This window comes from Herpailurus yagouaroundi, unplaced genomic scaffold, assembly GCF_014898765.1.
Source record: "Herpailurus yagouaroundi ecotype Mexico unplaced genomic scaffold, PumYag 28, whole genome shotgun sequence".
In the NCBI taxonomy this organism is placed as follows: Eukaryota; Metazoa; Chordata; class Mammalia; order Carnivora; family Felidae; genus Herpailurus; species Herpailurus yagouaroundi.
This window is the reverse complement of record NW_024412376.1, coordinates 156,636,916-156,655,967: the sequence shown is the minus strand read 5'-3', so window position 1 is coordinate 156,655,967 and position 19,052 is coordinate 156,636,916. Positions and strand designations below refer to the sequence as shown.

General features: G+C 42.1%; 1 protein-coding gene across 1 annotated transcript in view; it reads right to left on the bottom strand.

Annotated features, from left to right (window-relative positions):
• TAPT1 (transmembrane anterior posterior transformation 1) overlaps nt 1–19,052 on the bottom strand; it is a 68,367-nt gene that overhangs the window by 28,775 nt on the left and 20,540 nt on the right. Inside the window, exons 4-5 of the mRNA XM_040493997.1 lie at nt 12,633–12,751; nt 1,426–1,588 (exon numbers count right to left, since the gene is read on the bottom strand). Coding sequence (XP_040349931.1) covers nt 1,426–1,588; nt 12,633–12,751 — 282 coding nt within the window. The remainder of the gene's footprint in view (nt 1–1,425; nt 1,589–12,632; nt 12,752–19,052) is intronic.

The window sequence follows — 19,052 nt, the reverse complement described above, 5'->3', positions numbered from 1 at the left end:
GGCAGTAAGTGAAGAAGCAGGGTTCGGTCAGAGACGGTTTATCTCTAGATGAGAGTCTGGACTCCTGTCCACTGTGCTGAAGCCACGTCATCAACCGTAGTCTGCAAAGTGAGTATGTGTTTCAGCCGTTCTGATCAGCAATTTACGGACCCTTTTCCTTAAGGCCTATTCGCGAATAATAGTACTGAGGCCTCCCCGTAGAGGGCTTCGTGTACTAGGGGGCGCATTACGTTTGGGGGTAGGTAGAAGCCCTCGGCACCTACAATCCCCTATGAGGGAAGGCAGGGAAGGGAACTAGTAGGCTACTGGCAGGAAGAGCCACTCACGCGGCAGAAGGAAGGAGATGAGCCCGGGCTTTTCTGTATGTGAGAGGGAGGGGAGAGTGGGGCGGCTACTCTGCCTCAAAAACCCACTCCCACCATCTGCATCCTGCTTGGTGGGGCCGAAACGAGAGCACAGGCAACGAGCCTAGAATCAGGAAGCTGGGTGTGGTTTTAAGTCATGTTGGTCAATGAACTGAGGAGTAACCAGGACCGGCCAGAGCTCCATGGCTTCCGTGACGATACGGAGAACCCTCCTCCACCACAGCAACGCAGTCTCAGAGCAGACAGGCCGGCAGTCCCCGCACCACTCCATCTGCCCAACTCAGTAGGGAAAGTCCTTTCTTGGCTCACTTAAAAGGTAAGGAGACTTTACTTGTGTCCCTGAGAAGTAGTATAGGAAAATGCATTTGAATCTCAAAAGTTTTACTGTATCACCTAGGGTAGCTTACTTACTATTTTAAGAATTTATTAAAGCAAAGCCTTTTTTTTTTTTTTGCTTTGTATAGCTAATTATTTTTGTATGAAAGCAGATTTTCATAGGTTGACTGCTTTAAAGTGAAATATATTGTATTAAAAATATTAAGTACTTGGAGAAATTGGGAAACTTCTGTTTGCTTGCTCTATGAAAAACTTCCAAAGCACGTTAAAATATAAATCTATTATAGCAAACACATACAATCCTATCATTTTTCCATAATTTTTAAAGGTCCAGTGAAAAGTATACGTGGGTTTCCAATGAATTTGCAAACAAATTTCCCTAACAACTGACAACTTATATTCTCATGGGGGTTCTGACTAAACTCCAGGCAGCAGGCACCCTTCTCTCCCACCTGAGGACAATACACGCCCTGGGGATCCAGGACCAGCAGTGGGCACCATCTCGCCAGGATGAGATTCTCCAGCCTCAGACCAGAACCACTTAATCAGAACCTGTATTTTTAACAAGGTCTCTAAGTGACTCTATAAACATCAAGGCCAACAACAGTCCTAATACTAGAGTCGGCGGACAAGTATTCCATATCAGAAGGCCCCAAGTCTGTGCATCAGCCAAGCCTGTCACGGTCTGGGAAGCTAGACCGACCGTGTGAGTGCCCTAACTCACCTCGAGCATATTGTAGATGATGTACAGCTTGATGACTGACTGCCCCCTTATCAGGTGATACATCATGGAGTAGTCAACGTAGTGCATCATGAAATAGCAGATTACCAAAATGACACCCTTCAGGATGTCACACACCTGAGCAGGCTGAAGCAAACGTCTGTCCCTGAAATGCATAAGAAGTAATAAAAACATGAGTTTTATTTTATGTGTTCTCGAAATAATCTTTACTGAACATGCACTGGCATACAAAAATAAAAATGAGAATTACGTTGATATTTTAAGAACTAACAAATTCTACTGACTATTCAGCAGTGTGAAGTTTTCTGTCGAGTACAAAATATAAAGATGTGAAACCAGAATTACTAGTAGAAGTGGGCCCTCTTAACAAGCAAACGCAGAGGGCGGGCATCTGCTGATAAAGTACTTTGAAGCAATGGATTTCCATGATTTCGACACAAGACTTTCACCTCAAAACCCTGCGGCCCGCTGGCTCAGCCCCTGTGGTACAACGGTAGCCCTCGGCACTTTTTATTTATAGCATAGGCGGCTTCTCCATGTCTCTTCGCAAGGAGTTCATACTTCCATGATGGCGTCATGGTCCATTGTGTGGATGTGCCGTAATTTACCGGACACCACTGGCAAATGTCCAGTTTTCTGCAACCACAAACCGTGACGCCATGTACATGTCATGTCTCACATATTAACGTATATCTGCAGGATAAACTCCTAAAATTGGACTTGAAGGGCATGTTCCCTGGACAGAAGCAGCAGAACTGCCCTCTGATGGCTGTACCGATTTTCATATCCACTAGTGGCTTATGAGGAAGGCTGTAGCCCAAGTGCATCAATCTAGGGATAGATCAACTTCTGGATCTCTGCCAATCCCACTGCTGAAAAATGGCATCTAGCGTAGTGGCCACTGATTTTTCCCAATGGAAAAGTGCATTTCTTTATATATTTAAGTTATTTACATTTCTGTGAATTCTCCCCTCGTATCTTTTTCTTACTCGCTTGACCCAAGTTGCAAATTGTTTTACTAATTAATATGGGCAGAGTCATTGTTTACTTCCCATGGGATTCAAGGCAATCCACCCCCAAGTATGCCAATGTGGCATATTATTTTGAATTAAAGTGACTGAAGAAACAGCTGATACAAGGACACTCTGACCTCTTCTGTCCCCTTGAAAGCAGGAGATAAATTCCCCCATGAATGGCACCCTCCCTGCACCCGGAGTGACGTAGAAGGCATCCTGATCACCAGAGATAAGAAATCCATTGCTGAGAAGGCTGTATAAGCAACCCTTGTCACTTCTTCATTAACTTGCTACCCCAAGCCCGAACACCTGGATCTTGTTAATTCTTCACAAATTTACTCTTTCTTTGTCTTAAAGGCATAAAAGCTTCCTGCTTGGTCACTTCTTTGAGTCTCAAATATTTTTATAAGCTCCTGTACATATGAAATCAAATTTTTCTCCTGTTAGTCTGTTTTATGGCAGGTTAATTACTGGATCAGCCAAAGAATCTAGAAAGGAAAAAAGAAAAAGTTTCCTCCCCTACACTTCTGAGATCACAGCATAAAGAGCTAAACCTAAATTGTGCATGGAATCATCTCACTAAATCACAAGGGAAAACACACACACACGCACACACACACACAGAAAAGAGGAAATTTAAGATTTCTTTCAGTGGCTATGAAATTCCCGTGACAGGAACGGAAGCGGCTCTGTGTCCGCAGGCGAATTCCTCACGACAGGAAATGCTCCCCCTCCTGTTCGCACAGCTGTTCTGCCCAGTGTCATCAACAAAAGCCCTGAGTACTTTCTTCAGGAGTTACAGAATCTCTTCATTTCCGCCCCAGTGACAACATTCTAGCACCAGCCTAAGGGGTCGGCTCCTTTTCCAGCTGGCCCTCGACCTTCTAAGGTCTCCGTATATTCGGTGTTGCCTGCTGACCTATTCTCAGGCTCTTTCCCAACCACTGTCCCCACTCGGATCAGGGGCTCTTTTCTTTCACAGAGTCTTGCAGAGATCAGCAAGGAATCTGCAAGCCTTCCCAACTGTTACCTGAAACGCTGTTTTACACAAACAGCGAAACATCACTTTACAAATGAGGTTTGCGGTATCAGCTCCACGAGCAGTTGATACAGGACCTCATTCTTATTTCCTGTAATGCACACCACACGTAGTTTTCAGCCAGATATGAATTCGATCTGTTCATAGAACATGGGATACTGCAAAAGTCCTGAAAAGAGGCAAATTCGATGAGAACTAGGTCTACAAAGGTTCCCAAGTAGATGGGAAGACACTGAACTGAAGCAGGGAGTCTAACTGGGGAGACAGGTCAGAATGTGTCTGTGTCAGACCGTAGGTCTTGAGACCAGCGCTACAAACTGACATGCCAGGGGAAATTATTCTTAGCAGCTGAAGTTTTGGGCAAAATTGCTTCAAGGACAAAGCTGATGAAGATCTATCATTATTTCCCTCTCTCCCTGACTCTTTCCTCCAGTGCCGTTCCTCTTCTCCCACGTGGAGTCTGGCTGTTTCTCATCGCGGCCCATCTCCCAAGCACCCAGCCCAGAACACAGATCTCTGTCAAGGCCTATTCGATTATCAAGGTAATTCCCTGCCCCTACTTCCACAAGATTAAAAACAGAAGAGGCATTACATTTGTTGAGAGGTGGAACTAAACATATTTTTAATTCAAGCAATGAGAAGAGGAGAGTTTGAACAGGTGGCCTATGTGTGACTGCCTCCCCTGCGACAGCCAGGGGACAAACCGGCAATGGTATGGAGTTCACTTCCCAACGCTTCCCCAGAAGCGCAGGTGCGGCTCTGCATATGCTGAATATCACAAATCGCCAAGAGCCGTGGGTCTCTGTATTTAGAAACTATAGGTCACGTTTTATGAATTAAAGAAAATGATAGATACCAAAAGTAGGGCAGTATTAATTAATTTGCATTAATTACCAAGGTGATTTTGATTACTAATTAAACTAAGGAAACTATACTTAGAGCTTTCGGTAATAGATTGACATCTACTTAGTTAAGTGATCTCAGCCAAAGTAATTTTATTTAAGAGACAAAGGGCTTTTACACACACACACACACACACACACACACACACACACACACACACAAACACACACACACACCCAATTATGTGTCTTCATACACATTTACAACAAAGGACCAATGTGTTGGTATATCTATGAAGGAATACTATCACTAATTACAAGTCATTGTCGGGAATCAGAGCTACCAAACATGGGAAAAATATATCCCAAAATAACACAATATGACACATTTTGAACAAAGATGATAATAACTCACAATTAAGCATAAACAACTTTAATTTAGCTTTATCTTGCCTAGGATTAAACCAGGTTGTAAAAACGACAGAAAAGTTGTAGAAACATCTTATATGACAGTTCAGTTACTATGCGGCAGGCACTGTTCTAGGCACTTGGAATATACTCATTTCTGTGTTCACAATAATCCTATGGGCAAGGTACTATCACCACCTCAGTCTTACAAATGAAGCAAAGTACAGTCAAGAATGTGCCCACAGCCGGACAGTTACTAGTCAAGCAATGGAGGAGCAGGGATTTGAACCTTGGCAGTCTGGCTCCAGAAGGCGTGTTCTCTACTACCATGGTAGTCTCTATTACCATTCTAGACTTTTCTTTAAAAGAACTTATAAATCAACAAAATGGTACCCTTTCTCTTTCAGCATAATAATTTAATTCTATATTACTTATCACTGTCCTGACATCTCATTTGGAAAAATTTTGTGCTAAACGGCAAATATATCCATCATTTTTGTTATTTCTAAAAAGAGAAAAAAAACAGGACCATATTTCACCGGACCCACTGCTTTCTGTGTGCTCTCTGCTCTGGTGAAAATATCCACTGCTAGTATCATAAGTGGTTGCTCCAGAGAGAACTTTGATTTTCAAAATGAAGGAGTATCATTTAAATAAAGAATAAAAGTAACAGACCTCCTAAGAAACAGACTCTTATTTTCAGATAAATATCCCTGTTAGTAAAAAAGGAAAATTGCAAAAATTAAAATTATTTCTAAGGTGGCATCTTAAAAGGTATCTTTATCTATCACGGCATCTCTGAGTAAGCAAAGACCTAACCTCAAAATAAGTTCACAGTATTAAAAGAACTTGAACCAGTCCCAATATAGGTTTCCTTCTCCATCAAGATATTTTTAGACGACTATCTGATAAGCATTTCCAACTCCAAAAGCAGCTTATCCATAGCCTTGCCAATCAACTTGGAATGGGCTTTCAAACAATACTTTCAGGTTCATGTTCTCCGTTATAAATGTCTGTGAAGTGGTAGTTACTGGCAATTCATTTGGCAAATGCCAAAAATCCTACACGAACACATAAATAAGCGGAGGAAGCTGTTCGACAAAGTGAAAAACCCACTAAAGTATAGGCTTGGTTGTGAGTTACTGCAAGACGAGTAACATTAAACAAGATACTCAACAGAACTTAAAATATTTTTAAAATTTTCATGTCAAGCCACTCATACAGAAACCACATTTTCTCATTTCTAAATTTCACCTTTTACTCATTCGGACGCTTCCACTGGACATGCGCAATTGTCTATGGAAGCACTGCCGTTGTTTCAAAGGGCTCAGAGATTCATGGGAACCGAACAAGGTGGTGGACAAAGATGCTCTAGGTAGGCTTCTTCCTTCTGCTCCATGGCAGAAGGGAACGTGCTGAGACTAAAGTAAAAACTGGTAGCATACAGAAAGATCAAGAAAAAAGAAAAGGTAACACAAATGAGCAAGAAAAATGGGATAATCCCTGCCTGGTTGATTTTCAAATTGGTGTAGAAAGGTGTCGAGCTATCAGCACGAGATATTTCATTATAAAATACATAGAGTGAATCTTTCTTTCTTTCTCTCTGAACGCTTTAACTGTTTGTAGTATAACTAAAAGAATGCAAAATTTTTAAAAAATGTAAAATATTATATGGTTCCCATTTTTAAAAAAGAAGTCCCTTTATAATTTAGAAGTAAATTCAAACACAGTATTGCGATTAAGATATTTTCCTTGGGGCGCCTGGGTGGCTCAGTTGGTTAAGCCTCCGACTTTGGTTCAGGTCATGATCTCGCAGTTCGTGGGTTCAAGCCTCACTTCGGGCTCTGTGCTGACAGCTCAGAGCCTGGAGCCTGCTTCGGATTCTGTGTTTCCCTCTCTCTCTCTCTGCCCCTCCCCTGCTCGCGTTCTGTGTCTCTCTCTCAAAAATAAATAAACATTAAAAATTTTTCTTTTATTTAAAAAAGATATTTTCCTTAATTAGGAAACAGTATTTTAAATCTAAGTTCTCTTGACATACAGTAGGAAAATAATGACTAAATGCTGAAATTGAATGATTATAAGTCTTTCCTTGGGTTTCAAAATACTTTCAAACTCCCCTAGGAGAAAACCCAACTCGTTTAATAAAGCTATGTTCACTATTTGGAATAATGCAAAATAAAAACTGTTTAGATGGAAGTGGCTAAGCAGCTCAGCTGACTGCTGTGGCATCGAGGAGAAAGTATTGCTGTCAAGTCTGAACAAGTGTAATTAAAGATCATTTTACTGGTGATTTTTCTATGTTGGGTGAGATCATGGTCAAAGCCTGCAAAAATGTGGACAGAGCTTTAGGACCAATAAAGGACAGGGAACCATGTTTTCTTCAGGTGGCCATCTTCAAATGTTTACGTCTGCCTATGCCGTTTTTGTCGTTTCTGTTATAATTAATATTCGTTTGCACTGATGTCAATTTGGCCAAGAGTAGAGAAGGAAAAATCAGGGTTTACTCACCACAAGGAGTCCCTGTGACACCACATTCCATTCTATAAAGGAAGTGAAAGTGCTCCTCCCTTGGGTCTGATTTACGAGAGAGAAAGAGAGAGAGAAGGTTGTCATGTCGCTACACTACTCAGAGTGCCATGGTGAGGAGACGGGACAACAAACCCGATTTAAGAGGACTCTCTAATTAAACAAGTACACTGCTCTCGACATATCAGCCACGCAGATCAACCCTGATAAGAGGAAATCACAAACATACTTGTTTCCCCAGACAGAGCTACCAAGAGCTCTCCCTCCATGTGCTATAGGGGGTAGATTAACCATTCAGGGCAAAATTGAGGCTCAGGCCTAAGAAAAGTCCTGTGTGTGTGTGTGTGTGTGTGTGTGTGTGTGTGTGCACGCGCGCGCATGTGTGTCTGTGAAGTGAATTTGGGGTGAATTATCTTGAAGGAGGTAAGGCTTATAGAGGAAACCCAACAGCTTAAGAAACCCTCAAGCATTTGATATTCTTAATTCTTCTGAGAGACGAATGCCTTCCTAGGGGATAAACTCTCCCGAGGAAAAAGACACTATTGCCTCTTAAAAACAAAAAAGTCCATGAAACCTCAAGTAAGAGTTCTGTCTAAAACCGAAGTGAGGCCGGGAAATTTGCTTGCACATATTTTATTAGCTCTGATAATACAAGAAAAACACACTGGCATTTATCACCTAAGCCTACTCTATACTTACTGCCGTCTAAAATGGTTTAGCAAAGTTTTCAAAAATACCAATCAGTTCTTGGCACCAGAGAGCATGGTTTTTCTCTATCATCTCCCTCAACTTTAGCTCAAATGTTATGGAGAATTCTAAAACACAAAATGAAGTCACAAGTTTGAGAAGGAAAGAGGATTCTCAAAAATGTCAGGTAAATTAAAAACACTTCCACAATTGGTTATTCTATATTTACTCTAGAAGTAAATTTGGAAAAATGAGGTCTGATACCTCTTTTGCATAATAAAGAGCAGTCCACTTTTCTAAAAAATCAAATACTTCCATTCTTCCAAGAAACAGATAGTTCACATAATCAATCAAAAGGGAAGAAACCTAGGAATCTGCTTTTAAGTAATCTGGATGTCTCGGGCACCTGGGTGGCTCAGTCGGTTAACCTTCTGCCTTTGGCTCAGGTCACGATCTCATGCACAATTCAGGAGTTTGAGCCCCACGTCGGGCTCTGTGCTGACAGCTCAGAGCCTGGAGCCTGCTTGGGATTCTGTGTTTCCCTCTCTCTCTGCCCCTCCCCAGCTCGTGCTCTTTCTCTCTCGCTCAAAAATAAATAAACATTAAAAAAATTTTTTTTAAATAATCTAGATGTCTTTCTTTTATTTTAGCCTCCAACAAAACATTTGGGCGCAAAAAATTTTCAAGATTGTTAATTCATTAGCAAAAAGTTGTCAAATACGTATTCCTGAGATCACTATACTTTTTATGGAAGCAGTGTCTCCTTTGTAGGCAACACAAACACACCCACCAAGTCAAGATAATTACCCTGCCAACTTCTCAAAATGAACAATGTTTTAACAGGGTCAAAAGCTGGCAAAATGCCAGCCAGTGGGGACATCGCAATGAAGGCTGGGTTTTCTTGAGGGCGTGGAGAATGGCCCTGGCCCTCAGCCGGAGTGAAGGGCAGAGTCCTCGTGTACTGAGATGTCAGTAGAGGCAAAAAGCAAACCCAAACCAAAAACCATGGGAGGTTTACAGAATATTTAGGAATCGGTTCAAAGAGTAAATTTCTAAAGCAGAAAATCCGGGAGGCTGTCAGCTTTCAAAAGCATCTCACAAGCGCTGCCGGAGATAAGCTCTGCAAGCGGAGGAGGCAAACACACTGATCTCCAATATGGAAAGAAGGCAACAACGTTACACAACTACTGACGTGATCTGGAAACAGTACTGGAGACCACAAAGTCACTGTGTTCGTGTCAGCATCCTGATTACCCTGACAAATATCCTTCTCCCCGCTTTGTGGGGGAAGAATTCAACAGAACTAAGAGACTAGGAAGACAGCAACTTTCTTAGAGAAAAGAGACTGGCATATAGGAATATAAGAATAAGGGAACAGAAAAAAACCCCACAATCGAATTCTTTATTGGTCTTTTGAATTTCCTTTTATCCCTTTGAAAAATAAAGTCAGACTGAAGGAAAGAGCACTTTTTGCTTGCTGAAAAAGTTGGAACATAACACAGCCACTGGTGAAGACAAATCAACCTTTAATGGAAGTAGAGAATGTTGGAAGAAAACGTATGAGAAGGCAGAATTTGGCTATTTCTAAATAGTAATTCTGTAAAAACAAATGTATTTTTCTATTCTTCAAAAATTAAAGAGGTCTTAGGCATAATATTAACCATAGTTTTGTTAATGTACTTTTCTTATCCTAGTTCAAGTTTTAAACACTTCAACTTTGGTGCTTTTAAAAATAATGCCCCAAAAGACACTGTTTTCTAAATTGTTCCAAGAGAATATAAATTGGAATACACGCTAATGGAAGTACAAACTACTCAATTTGGATAAGGCATACTTAAGGTACTAAAACAGTAAGGCAGTATTTTCATATTCTGTGTAATCTGGCCTACATTCACACAGAACACTGAAAGTTGCTGAAGTTCTATTACACAATTTTAACTGCATTTCACGTTAGTTACATATATATGTATACATGTATACAATATTTATTAGAGAGAGCATAAAATGTAATTTTTTAGTTGGTCCACATTGCAGAAATAGCAAGGGTTTGCACTGGGAAACTTAACGGAGTCATGCATGTAGGGTAACGCGCTGCCCTCTAGTGTCATTTTAGCTCTAAAACCTTGAAAATAGAACACTTTTTATTTGATTTTGAAATGTTACTCAAATTAATTTACACTGAAAGTATTTTAAAGTAATACACAAAAGCAATCATCTCTACTTTATGTGCTAAGAAAAATCTTCAAATATCTAGTAAAGGTCGGCTCCAGGGACCATCAGCCACTCACAACAAAGCCAACGGGAGGAGAGGAACGAAGATGTGCCAGCTCTCTGCAACACCTCTTTTAGTTTTCAGAACACACACTGAAAGACTACTCTCGTGCTATTTTGGTGTCCTGCTTCCCCCAAGTGACAAGAAACACTAGAAATGACACAGTTCTAGATGCCTGCACAATAATAACAAGATGGGTCTTCAAACAGAACCTAAAAAAGGCCTTCGGGAAAACACTGACAAATCTCCACTGCCACTCATTCCGTGAACCTCCACTGTGTGCTAACATACCCGAGGAAGGACCCACTCTAGAAGGAAGAGAGTCTCTAAGTTGTATTTCCCTCTACTGTTTTATCTCATCACATGCCAACGGCCATACGGAACACACTATGTCTTTGAAAGCCATTCACTTAAAGATGGCTGGAACACGAAGTTCCCTCACGTTGCTGATCAGAGAAAAACTAAAAAGCTAATTCAGCTCACGGTGTAGACGTGAACATCTCTACATGGCATTAGTTATTTTATGTCAGGTAGCTTCACCTGGCTCTATCTGAATTTCTGTGTGTCCATCCTGGCTATGCGGTCCATATGAAGACTTATATTCAGTAATGTTTCATTAGATACTTTTTTCTGGTCTTCTGAAAACTAAAATAACCATAATTTTACTGAGCCCCTGATAGTGATAAAAGGAAAAAAGCTATATGAGATTAGGCTTTGCTGATGTTAAAATACCATGCTATAAATGTCTTCAAAAAGGTCTGCTAATAAGAATGAAGCATTAAAAATTCTCCCAAAGGTGTAAAGAATGAACCTGAATTCTGAAAGCTGATGATCAAATTTCTAAAAAGAATCTTCCATTTGTAACACAATTCTCTCGTTCTGGTAGGTAGGGTTACAGAATGTCAAGCATCACATATAAGTGATGCGATCTTAATTTTTATCATTGTTTTACTCCATGTAATGTGGCAAAGAATTTTTACTCTTTCCACAACATGGTCATCATGACCAATAAATTCTTCCCACTTATACTGGAATGATTTCTTCCTTATTGGAACTGATTAAGGTTCATTTCTAAACGGACTACATGTGTTATTCAGTGCTTACTAAGTATGAAGTATATGCCCATTTACTACTTTAAAAGAGAATCTTCCATGACTTTAGACATTAAAAAAAAAAAAATCAACACACAATTCTGTATATCGACCATTAATTTTTTACCTCAGCTTCCATGGTTAAGTTACTGATAATTTTATTAATCATATTTTTATATATCATGGAATCACTACCTAATTTATAGTTAAATGAAGTTTATTATTATTGTCCACTTCAGTGTCTTAAAACTTTTTCAGAATGAAATGTGTTTAGAAAAGGGATCCATGTGAGAAACGTCACTTGGGCAACTCTGCTAAGAACTGTAAAATGATGTTATAGAGAACGACTCCATAGAGTGGAGACATGTTGGTGTATCTGTACAAAAAGAGAAATCTGTAAAACCCAAACTTCTAACCTCAATAAAGCATTAAGATCCATGTAAGCTTAACATTTTCATCTGACTGTTCCTAGTTTTGGTAAAGAAGAAAGGAAAGAAACTAGAATTTGTTCTGATCTACTATGAACCAGGCATCATGCTGGGTATTCTCTGTATGCCTCCCAATCTTTGTGGTAAAAGATGCTGGGCTCTCAACATCCCCTTTCTACCGTGATGTGGAAACAGGCTTAGAGAACAGAGAAGTTAGTTCCCCACATCTCACCAATTAATCAACGTTGGGCTGGGCTGCGCTTTCCCACTAGGACAATGCTCTCCGAGAGTTCCCCCCTCTCACAAATTGGAGGGAGAATCAACAGGAGTCAGCAACTAAGGCTCCACAGCCACTAAGACAGTGATTCTTAAATGAGAGGATGAGGAAGCCCTGAAGTAAGAGCTCCTGAGGAGATCCTGGTAACTGCCAGCCCAGAACCCAGTTCTCACCCTACAAATGATGCCCAGGAAGTCAAGGGACTTCAAGAAACCAAAGGTACTGGGCAAGGTAGCAAGAGTGGCCACAAGGTCCTTGGCTCTCAGCCCCCAGGCCTTCCCACTCTCCTATGTAGCCATCTGAGTTATTATTACTGCACGAGCCAAAGCAAATTTCTAGTTCAAAACCACTTGGAAAAAAAGCGTGCACGAAAAAAGTACAAATATTATATAAACACATTATATAATATTCATTAATAAGACAAACAGAATTAGTTAATGCATTAAGGGCCAAAGTATAAATGAAAACTGTATGAATTATCCCTATTCTGCAAAATCTATCCAAGTGATTATTTACTTTAACAACTACAAGTAGTAAAATACCACTTTTATAAGTAGCAAAAATAATTTAAACATTTAAAATAGCTCACGATCTTAAACTTACCTTAAGCCATAGCAAGGCAGAGTGAAGAGCCTGAATAGTGCCAGGAAAACTCTTAAAGGAAGCAGGGTGAACACATACAGAAATGCATCCAGGCACAGAAAGATTCCAAAAACCATGAGCTGGATTTTAAAAGGAGAGAAGAAAACAAAAAACAAACAAACAAAAAAAAAAAACAAAAAAAAAAAACAAAAACAAAAACAAAACATAAATATTCTCTAAACAACTGTAGATGAAAATTTCAAATGAGGAATTTCTAAACTCGGTCGGAGATTCGGTACTCATAACTCAGCTATGCGAATAACAAGTTAATCATTGTACATGTGCCACATTTAATGATGAATCCCTTTTCAAAGTGCAAGTTTGTAGTTCTCCCCACAGAGCCTTTGGTATACCACCTGGAGAAGTCAATTACTCAAAAGACAATCTGCTCCGACCATGACTATGAAACACCTGATGTGCACCTCTTCAGACTTTAAAGATACTGTTGAAAATCTTTCAGATAAAGTCTTTAACTTTACTCTTTCTGATTTTGCTGTCTCCTGTTTATCAGAGTGCTTCGTGGATGGGGAAAGACCAGGACATATACTGGGCTCAAACACTGTCTTTTTTTTTTTTTTTTTTTTTATGTTTATTTTTGAAGGAGATTGAGTGCAAGTGGGAGCGGGGCAGAGAGAGGGTGGGGACACAGGATCCGAGGTGGGCTCCATGCTGACAGCTCAAACTCACGGACTGTGAGATTATGACCTGAGCCAAAGTAGGACACTTCACCAACTGAGCCACCCAGGTGCCCCTAAAATACTGTCTTTATGTCACAAATGTGTAAAGGGATTACTAATTCTAACACAATTTCACATGCACTCAAATTTGTTGTACTTAGAAGGCATTATATTTTTAAGTTTTTTTAATTTATTTTGAGAGAGAGGGACTAACAGCACAAGAGGGGGAGGGGCACAGAGGTGGGGAGACAAAATCCCAAGCAGGCACCTCGATGCCAGCATAGAGCCCCATGTGGGGCTCGATCCCATGAACTGTAAGATCATGCCCTGAGCCTAGATCAAGAGTCAGATGCTTAACTGACTGAGCCACCCAGGTGTCCCAGAAGGCACTATTCTTTTTTTTTTTTTTTTTTAACATTTATTTATTTTGAGAGACAGAGATAGAGCACGAGGTGGGGGGAGGGGCAGAGAGAGAGAGGGAGACACAGAATCCCAAGCAGGCTCCAGGCTCCGAGCTGTCAGCACGGAGCCCGACACGGGGCTCGAATTCACGAACCACAAGATCACGACCTGAGCCGAAGTCGGACACAACTGACTGAACCACCCAGGCACCCTAGAAGGCATTATTCTTAATTGGAGGAGTAGCTGCTAACATTTGCATCTCTTCCTCTTTCTTGTTCCCTTGCCACATCCTTCCTATTTTTTAGTAATGTTATGCATTTGTCCTGTTAAATGCATGACATATTTTGTAGGAAGGTGGAGTTTTTTGTAGCCACACCTAGGAGACCAAACTCTGCTCTTGTAGGAGCGGTGACTTTCTGGGTCTGACACACAAGCACGGTGAGATCCCAATGTCCTCACACATTAACACTCCATGAAACCTGAGGTAATGAACTATCCTATGTAAATACATTAAGTAGTTTAAAATTCACAATGTTATGGGCAGAACTGTGTCCTCCCCAAATTCCTATGTTGAAGCCCTAACGTCCAGGACCTCAGAGGGTGACCATGTTTGGAGGCAGGTTCTTTATATTTAAAGAGGTAATTCAGTTAACATAAAGTCATTACAGTGAGTCCTGATCCGGTATGACTGGTGTCCTTATTAGATGCGGAAATCTGGACACAGACACAGACAGAGGAAAGATGATACAAATACACAGGGAGAAGACATCATTTTGTAAGCCAAGGACAGAGGCCTCAGAAGAAATGCACCCTGCGGACACACACCCTGATCTCGACTTCTAGCCTCTAGAACTGTGGGGAAATAAAATTCCTGTTGTTTAAGCCCCCCCCCCCCCAGGTCTGTGGTGCTCTCGTAAAGAAGCCCTAGCAAACCTTTAAAAGAAGAAAGGACACATTAATGTTTTGCAAAATGTCTCAAAAGAATATATACATATACGGACGAGGTTTCTTAATCAGAATACAGACACCCTAACAGCTGTTCTGTTTTTTTAAAACAATGTAGGCTCACTACGAACACCAAGGAGAGGACCGAGTCATGTGCTGCGAACCACGTTCCAGGGTTCCCTCCGTGGCAGCTGGTCCGTCAGGTGTCCTGTCTGCCAGCACTGACCTGCATCTGCTTCCTGGTTTCACGTGCAAAGGAGTGTTGTAGGAGACTGAGCACGGTCCACGTAAAGCTCGTGGCCCTTATTTACTGCTCTCTCGTCGCCAAGAAGCCTTTCTCTGTTTCCTGGTGGACCGTTGGTTGCCCTCCAAAGGCAGAAACTACTAGAAGCCTGCACATCCCAGAAGGTAATTTCGGTGTGCATGCAACTCAGGAGACGGCACGCTGAGCAGGAGACTAAGTGGTCGTCTTTCTTGTGACCTTACACTGGGGAGGAGCACGTTACTCATTCATCCAACACCCACTAAGCTGTGAATATGGGCCACGTAACGAGCTCAGCCCGCCAGGCGTGACACCAGGATACGATTTCTGCCCTCACTACACTTATTCAATTTTAGCACACAGACACCCACAGAGACTGCTGCTACAACAGAACCAAGTTTACTAGGAACAGGGGAGCCCTGGAGAGAGAATGGCGGAACCAACTTGGGGAGATGCAGGAAACACTCCAGGGGAGACCCTTAAAGACGTGTGAGCTGAGGGCTACTGCCACATGGAGAGGATACACTGGGCAGAAGTCAGGGCGGGGAGGGGAGGGGGAAGAAGTTTCCAGAGGGAGGAAGCAGAGCAAGGGCACAGAGGAGGAAAGAAATTATGAAGACTGTAACTTTCTCTTAAAGAATAAAAGTGCAGTCACCTAGGGGCGCCTGGGTGGCTCAGGTCTTGATCTCACGGTCTGTGAGCTCAGGCCCCGCCTCGGGCTCTGTGCTGACAGCTCAGGGCCTGGAGCCTGCTTCAGATTCTATGTCTCCCTCTCTCTCTGCCCCTCCCCCACATGCACTCTGTCTCTCTCTCTCAGCCTCTCAAAAATAAAGAAAACTAATTAAAAAAATTAAAAAATAAAAAAAGTGCAGCCACCTCTCTCTGGCTTAGAGGAATTGGTATTCACAATCGTTCACGGTGAGCAAGAGTATCAGAGGTCTACTGGCCTTTCTCTTTGGATTTTATTTTGTTTTGTTTGTTTATACATTTTAATGTTTATTTATTTTTGAGAGAGAGAGCACAAGCAGAAGAGGGGCAGACAGAGAGGGAACACAGAATCTGAAGCAGGGTCCAGGCTCTGAGCTGTCAGCACAGAGCCTGACGTGGGGCTTGAACCCAGGACTGCGAGATCGTGACCTGAGCTGAAGTCGGACCTTTAGCCGGCTGAGCCACCCAGGTGCCCCTCTCTTTGCATTTTAAACCAGCCCAGCAAACCAAGCGGGCAAGCAATAATGTCACACAGCATGCTAACCGTGGACTGTCTGGAGCTGTCGACATAAACAGACTGCAACAGAAAAATGGAAGGAGGGCAAGTGGCTGCGGTCTAAGGAAATTTCAGCTGGGTGGGGAGAAAGTACTCATGTAGTGAGAACACACAATGCACAAGAAAAGCAACACAAATGCCTTTCAGGGTTTGGAAATGTGGGAGAGTGGACTCAACTACTGTCCCTGCTGTTTGGAGGTTGCACTTTCTCAGAGAGCAAAGATTCTTTTAAATTCCTTACGAGAAAACTTCCTAATAAACAGGATGTGATCCTAAAACCATTCATCCTCGAAGGAGGTAAAGCCAGCATGCGAGGTGCAGCGTGAGCCTGGAGCCCCGCGGGACACTCACCGCATGGGTATTTCTCAGCTAATTCACGCGGCCACTCCGGAGTTTGGGGGGGTTGGACAGCAACGTCACCCGTGCTCACACCAGCCAGCCACAGTGGTAAGAGCCTGCTACTTCATCCTCCTGACAGCTCTTTGAGGTAGTTATTACCATCCCTACTGGCCACTTGAGGAAACCCCACTTCTGGAAGCTGCATGCTCGCCCAAGGCTGCGGGTCAGAGTAAAAGAACTGGCGTTCAAGCCCGTGTCGTCCTGACCCAAGGCCCTACACGCTCTGGTCGAAGCAGTTTGAGTAGAGCCAAATGAACTTACGCCCTGTTTTCTTTCACTAGACCTACGGATTAACACGGTTTTCTTGGTGCTAACTTTTCTTCTGCTAACTTACCTAGTGTCATTAAAAAATGCAAATAAGACATTTAATGACGAACTTATAAAAGGCAAATAAATTTCACGTATTGAGATTTATAGCTAACTTTGAAAACACGTTACTAAGAATTAAAAGCAGTGGGTGTGGTATATATTAGGAAGGGAATGATGTGTACTTTCACACCTTCAGTTACTTTGCATGGCATCTTGGTAAAATAGGCCCTTCCGATTTCCTCTCTCTTTGGACCCAGAGTGATCAAGCAGTCTGAAGCAATGCCTAACGAAAATCCCTCCGAAATATCCAAGGTATGACTGTAGTGGAATCGGTGTCATATACCACGCTCTGTTTCCCTTTTGAGAAACACAAAAGCCTCCTGCCCTCCTTTAAATGCCACTTGCAGACTCAAAACAAAACAAAACAAAACAAAACAACAAAAAAAACCCCACTAGGTTCTAACTGAAATTAAACAGCACAAGGCTTTCTGACTGTGCCTCTTTTTACAGCCCGAGTGCAAATCTGTCCCACCAGCTAGCAGTCATGCCTTGTGCACTGGACCCTCGCTGGGCTCACCCATTTCTCCGTCGTCCTCGCCCTCTGCAGCACCGCCACCCCAGGCTCAGCACGCTTTACCGTCTTGTGGATTTGGATCTCATTTCATGCCCATCTCACCTTTACAGGGCAGCCCTTAGAATGAATACATCACCTCTTCACACTGACCACTACATAAATAACAAAGAGCAGAAAATGAAAATACGGCAAAGAACCAAAGCATGATGACAATATTCTGAGAAGAGATCAGACACTGGAATTGTTTTGTTTTTTGGTTTTTTGTTTTTTTTTTTTTTGGCTTTTGCTTTTCCATTCTGTGCATTTGCCCAGGGAAAGAAGACAAAACGCTATACATGGTCTTGTGTGAAACATTCTCAGGGCTAACATTCTTTGAGTTATTCCTCCTTTCCTCTTAATCAAACAAATATTGAACAGCTCTCATGTGGCAGAGACTGTGATAGCTGAATCAAATATATGACCACTATTTTAAGGTCGGTCTTAAAAAAAAAGTCAAGTCTTGTAAAGGAGCAAATTGCCCAAAGAAGAGCAACCAAACTCTGACCAGGATCCACCAGTAGAAACACTGTTATGATTCACTACACACATATTCATATAATGCAAAAGCCCAAAAGAAAAGTTTTGCCAAAGTAAGATTCACTTTTATTCCATAAGATACAGGCTGATATCCTCTACTTCCCTTTTATAACGCAGTACTGGTCTCCCTGAATTCCCAACCCGCTGAAGGATGGTAATGCACTCTCTGAAACACAAGTACCTACAGGGATAGGCTGGTTGGAACTCAGTTCCCTTCATGGACAGACACAGGGGCAGTGAAGACAGTTCAAAGTGGCTACAGGTAGTTTGGCAGAGAGTTTCGGGGAAAGCTGGGAAGCTCTTTGTACAAAAATGAATGAAAAGCACTGAGACAAATTGCAGATATTCACTTTGAAAAGATCTTTTTTTTTAAAAGCTTACTTAAATTTGAGAGAGGCAGACAGACAGAGCAAGCAGGGGAAGGACAGAGAGAGAGAAGGAGAGAATCCCAAGCAGGCTCCGTGCTGTCGGCGCGGAGCCCAACGTGGGGCTAGAACTCACGAACCGTGAGATCATGACCTGAGCTGAAACCAAGAGTCAGACACTGAACCGACTGAGCCACCCAGATGCCCCAATTTGAAAATACCTCTTAAAATTCATTCTCAAAGTAGAGACTTATTAAAATTTACATGGAAATAGATTTTGAAATAATCTGCTGGATTAATGAGGTAGCTCTTACAAATCTGTAGAATAAAAAACCTGTAAGTAGACATAATCAATGGACAGAAATGTTAGCTGGCCTTTCTGTCTCGCAGGAGCTCCTGTCTGGAAGGACTTCGGAAGCCTTCTCCCGGTACTGTGCGGTGCATCTGGGTTCTATGCACGGGGCCTCAGTCCATGCCCCGCTCTGCTCTGAGAGGCGAGAACCACCACCCTCACCCCCTGCTCTGTGCTGAGACTCGGGAGCTGGCCTGGTCTGTGAGCAGGAGAGGCAGGGCCAGACTTCAGTCCATCTGCAGAACACGAAACTTTG